The sequence below is a fragment of the Bison bison genome, unplaced genomic scaffold (genome assembly GCF_000754665.1).
Source record: "Bison bison bison isolate TAMUID 2011002044 unplaced genomic scaffold, Bison_UMD1.0 scf7180017864495, whole genome shotgun sequence".
In the NCBI taxonomy this organism is placed as follows: Eukaryota; Metazoa; Chordata; class Mammalia; order Artiodactyla; family Bovidae; genus Bison; species Bison bison.
Genome location: NW_011495054.1, coordinates 7,800,636 through 7,810,998, shown reverse-complemented (window position 1 = coordinate 7,810,998; position 10,363 = coordinate 7,800,636). Strand labels below are relative to the sequence as shown.

The 10,363-nt window shown below is 44.9% G+C and overlaps 1 protein-coding gene across 2 annotated transcripts in view; it reads right to left on the bottom strand.

The window, feature by feature from the left end:
* SART3 (squamous cell carcinoma antigen recognized by T cells 3) overlaps nt 1-10,363 on the bottom strand; it is a 41,308-nt gene that overhangs the window by 12,283 nt on the left and 18,662 nt on the right. For both annotated transcript variants that reach the window (XM_010828684.1, XM_010828685.1), the window contains exons 7-12: nt 4,504-4,659; nt 3,680-3,818; nt 3,091-3,198; nt 2,320-2,397; nt 1,914-1,972; nt 890-999 (exon numbers count right to left, since the gene is read on the bottom strand). In XM_010828684.1, the coding sequence (XP_010826986.1) occupies nt 890-999; nt 1,914-1,972; nt 2,320-2,397; nt 3,091-3,198; nt 3,680-3,818; nt 4,504-4,659 (650 nt within the window). The remainder of the gene's footprint in view (nt 1-889; nt 1,000-1,913; nt 1,973-2,319; nt 2,398-3,090; nt 3,199-3,679; nt 3,819-4,503; nt 4,660-10,363) is intronic.

The window sequence follows — 10,363 nt, the reverse complement described above, 5'->3', positions numbered from 1 at the left end:
TAGACCCTTGGAAAGCAAAGAGATCAAACCAGTCAATCTTAAAGGAGGTCAACACTGAATTCTTTTTGGAAGGACTGAAGCTGAAGCTCCAATACTTTTACCTGATGCAAACAGCTGACTCATTGGAAAAGCCCCTGATGCTGGAAAAGACTGAAAGCAGAAGGAGAAGGGGGCAACAGAGAATGAGATGGTTAGATGGCATCACGGATTCAATGGACATGAACTTGGACAAACTGTGGGAGGTGGTCATGGACAGGGAAGCCTGGCATGCTACAGTCCATGGGGTCTCAAAGAGTGAGACGACTAAACACTTGGCAACGGAACACCACCACCATCCAAGATATACTGAATTAAAAAGCTGATCATATTCTTTATATCTTCCCTCATGTTATAAATATCATTTAAAATAATTTTAGAGATTTAGAATATGTATACTGTAATTACATCACCATTTCTTAAAAATTTAAGCACAGGAAAGTCTCAAAAACATACCCAAACCATTAGCAAACAGTGGTTTTATGTGGGTCTGACACTGCAGAAAATGTGGGGGTTTTTTTCTCTTTGCTTTTCAGTATTTTTAACTATTATAGACAAAGCAAACATGAAAAAAAATACAGCTCCCCAAGAAGTCAAATAAAATATTCATGTCCCCAAATCAAAACAAACCAAAATAAGTGGCCAGTAACACATGGCCATAAGAAGAGCCCAGGCACAGAATATCATGTGTGGTTCTCTAGAGCCCTGCCCAATAAGCCGAGGCACTAGAGACAGGACCATAAAGGGAGCAGCGCCCTGTGAGCAGCAGTCTGAGCTGTATGGGCGGGGTTCGAGCACCAGCGCCGAGGCCGGTCACACCTGATAAGCGCCTCCCCTCACCCCGGGCTGTTACCTCTCCAGGTTGTAATACTCGAGCCACATGTTGGCGAACTTGGCGTTCCCTCTGGTCATGATGCTGTCCCAGAGCTCTCGCGCTTTCTGCATGTTGTTGCAGAGTCGAGCCTGAACGCATGAACAGACCAAGTTAGGAAAGGACTCGGGCCTGACGACGTCAACACCCGTTACAAAACACACTTCAGACACTGTGCTGAAAACCTCCCACCCCAAATCCGTGCTACTCAGCCGCTCAGACACTGCCAGGCGCCCCGCCCGCCCCCCCGAGTAACAGCCTGGCCCAGGGACCCGGCCTTTCTACAGCGTCAAGCCTCAGGCTGTCTGCCCATGTTCACCCCGAGAACCACACGAGCGAGCACACAGGCATGGAGGACAGTGCTGGCCAGGCATCTGATTTTATTTTTATCAAGCCTTAACTCTAAGTGTTTCATCCGAAGGCCAAGGCAGGGACAAAAAGACCACCAGGAGCCGACGCTGCCCTTAACCTCTGCGCCTCGGCTGCTGCATCCTTAATGTGGTTTCAGCACAACCATCCCATCCACCAACAACCCGACACCGGACTCCCCTCAGAGAACAGGACACAGGGGCAGAGTCCACGTCTGACTCACCGTGGGGTCCACGATCCAGCAATAATATTCAACTCATCATATCCACTAACTATCATCCGTCTTCCACATTAAGTTTCAAGTCTTTCTAGCACAGGGACAGGGTTTATTTCATCCCCAGCCCACAGTGAAAGGCCTGGCAAACTGCTCACGCCTAGAACATGCTCATCACTGGGCTCCAGAGCGGGAGAGAAGTAACACACGAGTGAGCACCTGGAACGCAGACAGCTGCTGCGCAACCTGGCTGGGAGCCCGGATGCCCCCAGATACCAACAAACACGTGTCAAGCGAGGTAAACAACGCAGAGCCCTGCAGAGCCTAGGTGGTCATCTGGGACCCCGACTCAGCTTCAGCCACGCTATGGGACAAAGGTCCCGCAGAGGTGGGTGAAACTGACAGGTCTGTGCAAACATTTACCTCGATCCGAGCCCAGTTCTGCATGATGAGGCAGCTCGGATCTCCACTTTCACTGAAACCTTCAAGAAGAGTAGTAGACAAAATTAGAAAGTAACCGAGGGACTTCTCCCTGCTGGTCCAGTGGTTATGAATCCACCTTGCAACGCAGTGGACATGGGTTCGATCCCTGGTTGCGGAACTAAGATCCCACATGCTTCAGGGCATCTAAGCCCGAGGTCCACAACTAGAGTCTGTTGTGGACTCAACACGTCACGCAACACAACGTGTTACAACTAAGATCCAACACAGGCAAATGAATAAACATTAAAAGCAAAGAGAATAGCGGAGAGGCAAACCGCCTTGGTATGAAAAGGCCCCACGACCAGAAGAGGAAGCACAGGCAGGCAGGGCAGGAGAACGCACTTACGCTCCTCCACCTCCTGCTTCAGGTACTCCAGGGCGCGGGCAAACGCGGATCGCAGCTCCTCCAGCTCTTTACTCGAGTCTGTGAGAAGGCACAGGGCAGGTTCGACTCTCGGACATCACATACCACGTCTTCTAAGTGCTCTCCAATCCCACACTGACACCCCCTGGGCTCACGCCGGAGACGCCAAATACAACACTGCCCGTTCCTGCCCTAATCACACACGGTGGGTGGGGTGGGGGAGGCAGGCAGACCCAAGACAGAGCACGTCACAGACGGTGCAAAGACAAAGGGGCCAGGGAGCCACGTGGGGCCAGAGCGGAAGGGTCTTCCCCGAGCCGGCAGAAGAACCAAAATCCACCTGCATGCGTAACAAGCACCAGTGGGGCGGCGGGTGGGAGCACGGCGGGGCTCTGGTTGCTCTTTATTATTTTTTTTTCCGGGAGGGAGGAAGGCAAGGGATCCCATGAGGTGGAGGGTCAATGACTTAAAGGGAACACAGCTGTCCCACGTAAAAAACTATTCAGGGCACACAGAAGGGAGAAAAGAGGCTGAAGAGGTTGGCAGGGGCCAGCGTAAAAGGTAAGGACCATTCCTCTCTCCCTTTAGCATCTGCGGCGTGACTCCCTACAGACTGAAGCGGCTACAACGTCCACCAGAGGCTGGTCTGCACCGCTTGCCCCGTCGTGAGGTACCTGGGCCACTGCCTCAGCCCACCAAAAGACAAGCGAAGAAACAGCTCAGCTCCAACAGGAAACACGGGAACTTTAATACCTTGTTTGAAGTCGACCCTTCTCCTCAGGTAATCAAGGTATGCCTGCCAGATCTCCACATAGTCGGTGGCCTGAATGAAGCCAGCACTGAGAGCTTTCTCAAAGGTCACTAGAGTTGAAGAAAAGGCCAGGATTTGTTGTCAATTCAAAAAGAAGCTAATATAAAATTATCGAGATCATTATAAAAGCCTCTTATAAAATACTTATATGGCTAACAGTAATAACGGGATGCAACGAAGTAAAATGAGCTAGAGAAATATTCAGAAGAAAGGCTACCACAGCGGTGCACAAACTGTGTTCTGCAGAAAGGGCAAGTCCCACAGGGGGCCCTGCGGGAAAGTGCTCCAGGTCAACTGGGCTGGAGAAAAGCCGACGACTCCCAGGAAAATCATGACTAGTAAAACATTAAAAGGTTTTAAGAAGTCAAAAATACAACTAGTTTATCTCTCACTTAGAGCCCTTTTTGTCACTAACACCAAATATTCCAAAATAAACCCCCGGGGAAGGCTGAGTTAATGACTCTGTCACAGCCCAACGTTCTTGACTTGGGACAAAAAGCTTAGACATCTTCCCACAAAAACAATCCGCACCCGAAATCACTCGGTGTTCAACTCCATGTCTCTCCAGGGCCAGGAGGTACCGACTCCACAGGGCAACCGTCCACGGGCAGTTTCGAACAGCGCGACTGTGCGCAGACAAAACCAAGTCCTTTACTTTCAGCTGCCGGTCCTATGATAAAGAATGCCAGGGTCAGCAGAGAAAGTTTCATTCAGACGTCACCATTCACAGACACTCTCAGCAAAACCAACCAATAAAAGAAATTTCCTTAACATGACTGGTGTCTTCAACAAAGAAACCGCCAGGGGTTCGAGGGGAGAACAGAGGTACAGAAAAACCTACAGATCAAAGAGCTTTAAGAGACATCAACCAGTCCTAACGTATGGACTTAGTTGAGATCCTGAGTCAAACCTCTTAATACACATGAACTGAAACAGTTACCATCAAAATGGGATCTCTAGATTTGCTTCAGAATAACATGGAAGGGGGGAATAGGTAAGGAAACAGATAAAACTAGTTAAGATTACAGACCAAATTAGACTAGTGCCATTAGTTAAGTGTTGAAGATGGGTGATGGGTATTTGTCATTTCATTTTACTAATCTGTCTATATGTATTTAATTTTTCCATAATAACATGTTAAAAGAAAAATTAATCTGTTGTAAAGTCCTTGATAGTAAGACTATGCCAACTTTTTTTCAGTTAGTCATCAGTATAAAATAAAACACGAGAACACTTCCTTAGTGAATCAAGCAGAGAGGGGCAGCACACCGCCAACTCCTGGCGCTCTTTCTGATTTTAAGTAGAACCTAAATTGGTAAAAATAAAGTGAGATTAGAACAGGTAGGTTATCTTACTAGGTACTGACTGTAACGGATCCATAAGTCTGGAACAAGGCAGTTCTCAACCAGGGCGCGCTCAAAGATCAACTGAATGCGGGCGGGGTCGCCAATTTTCATCTCAAAATCGATGTACGCTTGATACTCGGCCAGCCTGGGTGCTTCAGCTTGCAGCTGGGGCAAAGGAGAATGGCAGTGAAGTTGCAATGGGCTACGTGACACTGTCAGAGAGCACACACATGTCCATAGTAAACCATGGCGAGAATGGCCACAGCAAGGTAAGGATCACCAATCCCCACTCTCAGAACCTCTGCACATCGGATCTATAAGTCTGACAGACAGAATTTGAGTCCAAAGTGCCACCTCGTGGCAAGAGTTACAGAGGCTCCATAATTCCTTTTCTAAGTCTACTCCTAGATCACAGAGAATTGAAACCACCCTTCAACCAGTAATTGCATGAAAGAGAAATACATGGCCAATGACCACTGCTAGCCATGTTCCGAAACAGATACCACTTTCTTGGCCTACTGACTGGGGTGAATGCAACCACACCAGAGTGACTTGGTACCCTGGGTCATTTCACGTTTGTCGTTCCAAGTATCAGCTCCTGCCAGAGTACAGGTACACGCAGGAGACAGAAGAGACAATATATGATCAATGTGTACTGATCCAAAGACGTACAGTCAAATTCTTTTTAGACAAAATCCTCTTATTCAATTTATTCTCTCTTCAGCCACTCTGCTGATGGTCAAAACAAAACTCAGCTGGCCAAGGCTTTCATGAATGAGGCTCTTTGTGAAATACAGTGGCTCTGTGTTAGTCACTCACTTATGTCCAACTCTTTGCAAACTTCATGGACTGTAGCCCACCAGGCTCCTCTGTCCATGGAATTCCCCAGGCAAGAATCTTAAAATGGGTTGCCATTCTCTTCTCCTGGGAATCTTCCTGACCCAGGGATCAAACCCAGGTCTCCTGCACTGCAGGAAGATTCTTTACCATCTGAGCCACCAGAGAAGCCCCCAGTGAAAGACAACTAAATGCCAATGATCCACATGTGAAAAAGAGAGTGCTCATGTGGGCCAGCAAGAGCACACACATGCTCTGACCTTAGAAAGATGATACTGCAGAGGCTCAGTTTCTACTAAAGAATGACGAAAATCAGTTACCCAGACACACCGTGCCACTGAAAATGGTAGAAAACACTAGACTGAATATTGAAAAAAAAAAAAAATCTTGCAAATCAACCAACTGGGAAAGAAACAAGAAATACCACAAACAAAATCTAAATGAGAAGGCGACGGCACCCCACTCCAGTACTCTTGCCTGGAATATCCCATGGACGGAGGAGCCTGGTAAGTTGCAGTCCATGGGGTCGCTAAGAGTCGGACACGACTTGAGCGACTTCACTTTCACTTTTCACTTTCATGCACTGGAGAAGGAAATGGCAACCCACTCCAGTGTTCTTGCTTGGAGAATCCCAGGGACGAGGGAGCCTGGTGGGCTGTCGTCTATGGGGTCACATAAGAGTTGGACACGACTGAAGTGACTTAGAAGAAGAAGAAGCTAAGGGAAGGCTAAGCTTTTGCCAGTTTAAGAGATAATATTAAGAATTTGATCTTTACAACAATCCCAGGCGGCAGTTATCATTTCAATCCCATCTGACATTTGAGGAAACCAAGTCAGAGGAGTAAAGTCCTAGCCCAGAGCTAAAAGCTGTGTTCTCACTCATCAGCCCATTAAAGATACCAAAAGCAGAGCCAAGAAGTCCAACAAACCTTAAGCAGGATAAATACAAAGAAACCCACACACCTGGCCCTACTGTAACCAAATTGCCGGACATCAAACCAAACCAAAGACATCTTGGGACTTCACTGGTGGTTCAGTGGGTAGGACACTGCTCTTCAAACGCGGGGAAAGAGGGTTTGATCTCTGGTCAGGGAACTAGAATCCTATATGCACAGCCAAAAAATAGAGAAATAAAACAAAAACAAACAAAAGACAATGACATCTTAAAGCTGGCCAGAGAACAAACAAGAATTTCCTTTCAAGAAGCAAGAGTTAAGACAGCTGACTTCTCAGCAGCACAACAGAAGCCAGAAAGACATATTTAACTGCTCAGAGAACAGAACTGTCAGCCTAGAATTCTATATCCTGAGAAACTCTCAAGGAGAACAAAGACCTCTTAAATAAAAACAGAAAATGTGTTACAAGCAAATATCCAAGCACATGACACTAAAAGGTGGACCTGAAGCAAAGGAAAAGTGACTCCAAGTGAAAGATCTAGGATGTGATAGGAGGAAGCAAAGACAGTGGGCAACGTATGCAGTACATGTGGCCACAGGTGCTGCAAAATGCAGCCCAACCGTGACTTGGGGGTCAACTGAAAGATAAGAAACACGAGAAAACAAAAGCACAGGTCTGAGGAGTGGTCAATGAAATAAAAAATATTCTAAGGCCAAGAAAAGGGAATAAAGGCCATTTATAATTAATACTGTGTGTGTATTATTGTCAACACAGAAAATTCCTCCAAATCTGTACATTACCAGTATTGATAAGGACTGAACAAGTTTGATTAAAATATCACTAAAAAATTTCATTTTATATACCCGGAACAAACAGCTAGAACAGAAAATCTTTTAAAAGATATTGATTACAACAGTATCAAAAACACTTAGAAATACATCTAAAAATGTGTTCAACGCACTGGATAAATTTATAAGACCTCACAGAAAGATAAGACCTAAAGAGCAGAGGCCTATACCATGTTCATGAACTAACACCAAAAAAAGATGTCATTTTCATCACAGGGGCCTGGGATGCAAAAGTAAGATGTCAAGAGACACCTGGAGTAACAGGCAAGTTTGGCCTTGAAGTACAAAAGGAAGCAGGGCAAAGGTTAACACAGTTTTGCCAAGAGAATGCACCAGTCATAGCAAACACACTCTTCCAACAACACAAGAGATGATTCTACACATAAATTCACCAGATGGTCAATACCAAAATCAGGTTGATTATATTTGCAGCTGAAAATGGAGAAGCTTCATACAATCAGCAAAAACAAGACCTGGAGCTGACTATGGCTCAGACCATGAGCTCCTTATTGCCAAATTCAGACTTAAATTGAAGAAAAGTAGGAAAAACCACTAGGCCATTTAGGTATAAACTAAATCAAACCTCTATACACAAGAAGTGACAAATAGGTTCAAGGATAAGATCTGATAAGACAGAATGCCTGAAGAACTATGGACAGAGGTTCGTAAAATTGTATAGGAGGCAGTGATCAAAACCATCCCCAAGAAAAACAAAGGCAAAATGGTTCTCTGAAGAAGTCTTACAAATAGCAGAAAAAAGGAGAGAGGAAAAGGCAAAGGAGAAAAGATAAATCCATCTGAATGCAGCGTTCCAAAGAACAGCAAGGACAGAAGAAAGCCTTCCTAAGTGAACAATGCAAAGAAAGAGAGAAAACAAAAGGGAAAGACTAGAGATCTCTTCAAGAAAATCAGATGCCAAAGGAACATTTCATGCAAAGATGGGCACAATAAAAACACTATGGACCGGACAGAAGCCGAAGATACTAAGAAGAGGCGGCAAGAACTGTACAAATAGGTCTTAATGACCAGATAACCACAATGCTATGATCACTCACCTAGAGCAAGATATCCTAGGGTGTGAAGTCAAGTAGGCCTTAGGAAGTATTACTGCAAACAAAGCTAGTGGAAGTGATGGAATTCCAGCTGAGCTACTTAAACTCCTAAAAGATGCTGCTGTTGAAGTGCTGCACTCAATATGCCCAACAAATCTGAAAAACTCAGCAGTAGCCACGGGACTGGAAAAAGTCAGTTTTCATTTCAATCCCAAAGAAGAGCAATGCCAAAGAATGTTCAAACTACCACTGCATTCATTTCACATGCTAGCAAGGTAATGCTAAAAATCCTTCAAGCTAGGCTTCAACAGAACGTGAACTGAGAACTTTCAGATGTTCAAGCTGGATTTAGAAAAGGCAGAGGAGCCAGAGATCAAATTGCCAACATCTGCTGGATCATAGAAAAAACAAAGGAATTCCAGAGAAACATCTACTTCTGTTTCGATGACTATGCTAAAGCCTTTGACTGTGTGAACCACAACAAACTGTGGAAAATCAAGAGATGGGAATACCAGACTACCTTACCTGCCTCCTGAGAGACCTGGATGCAGGTCAAGAAGCAACAGTCAGAATCAGACATAGAACAACAGACTGGTTCAAAATTGGGAAAGGAGTACGTCAAGGTTGTATATTGTCACCTTGTTTGTTTAATGTATATGCAGAGTACATCATGCAGAATGCTGGCCTGGAGAAAAAGCAAGCTGGAATCAAGACTGCCGGGAGAAATATCAGTAACCGCAGATCTGCAGAAAACACCACCCTAATGGCAGAAAGTGAAGAGGGGCTAAAGAGTCTTAATGAAGGTGAAAAGGAGAGTGAAAAAGCTGGCTTAAAGCTCAACATTCAAAAAACTAAGACCATGGCATCCAGTCCCATCACTTCATGTCAAATAGATGGAGAAACAATGGAAACAGTGACATACTTTATTTTTTGGGGCTCCAAAATCACTGAAGATGGTGACTACAGCCATGAAATTAAGACACACTTGCTCCTTGAAAGAAAAGCTATGACAAACCTAGACAGCATATTAAAAAGCAGAGATATCACTTTGCTGACAAAGCTCCTTATAGTTAAAGCTATGGTTTTTTCAATAGCCATATACAGATGGGATAGTTGGACCAGAAAGAAGGCTGAGCACCAAAGAATTGACACTTTCAAACTGTGATGCTGGAGAACACTCTTGAGAGTCCCTTGGACAGCAAGAAGATCAAAGCAGTCTATCCTAATAGAAATCAACCTTGAATATTCAATGGAAGGACTGATGCTGAAGCTCCAATACTTTGGCCACCTGATTCGAAGAGCCAACTCACTGGAAATAATCCTGATGATGGGAAAGACTGAAGACGGGAGGAGAAGCAGGCGACAGAGGATGAGATGGTTGGATGGCACCATCAACTCAATGGACATAAGTCTACACAAACCCCAGGGGATAGTGAAGGACAGGGAAGCCTGGAGTGCTGCAGTCCATGGGGTCACAAAGAGTCAGACACGACTGAGTGACTAAACAACAACAACATACATGTTCATAGATTGGAAGATTCAATATTTAAAAGATGCAAATTCTTCCCCAAATTCATCTACAGATTCAATGCAATTCCAATCAAAAATTCAAAGGAATCCCCTGGTGGTCCAATGGTTAGGACTCTATACTCTCACTGCTAAGGGTCCGAGTTCCATCCCTGGTCAGGGAACTAAGAACCTACATGCCGCATAGTGTGGCCAAATAAAAAAAAAAACAGTAACTATACTATCATTAAGTAGAACCTGAAAAACCGATTCTCATCCTTAACGGAAGCATTAACAGCTCAAGAAAGCCAAGGCCCTCTAGAAGAGGAGCAGCACGAATGGGACTCATGCTACCGAAGATCAAAACTTAACTGTAAAACCATCACATCATCACAACAGTGTAACATGAACCAGTGGGGTGGAACAAAGAGCCCACAAATAGACCCACACAGAAATGGACAGCTAATCCCTGACAGGCATGGGGCAACACGCGAGTGAGGGCGGGGGAGAATCATCAAAGTCAGCAATGAACAACTGTTTTGCTACATAAAAAACAAAGTTAGCCCCCACCTCAGACCATGCCCAAAGATCCATTCCAGATGAAAGCTGAAAAACAAACAACAAAACTATAAATTTTCAGAAGAAAAACAAGAGCTAAGTCGATTAGTATCCCCAGAGTACGGAGAGAATTCTTAATCACAAATTCTAAGGGAAAGAATGATAAATCCA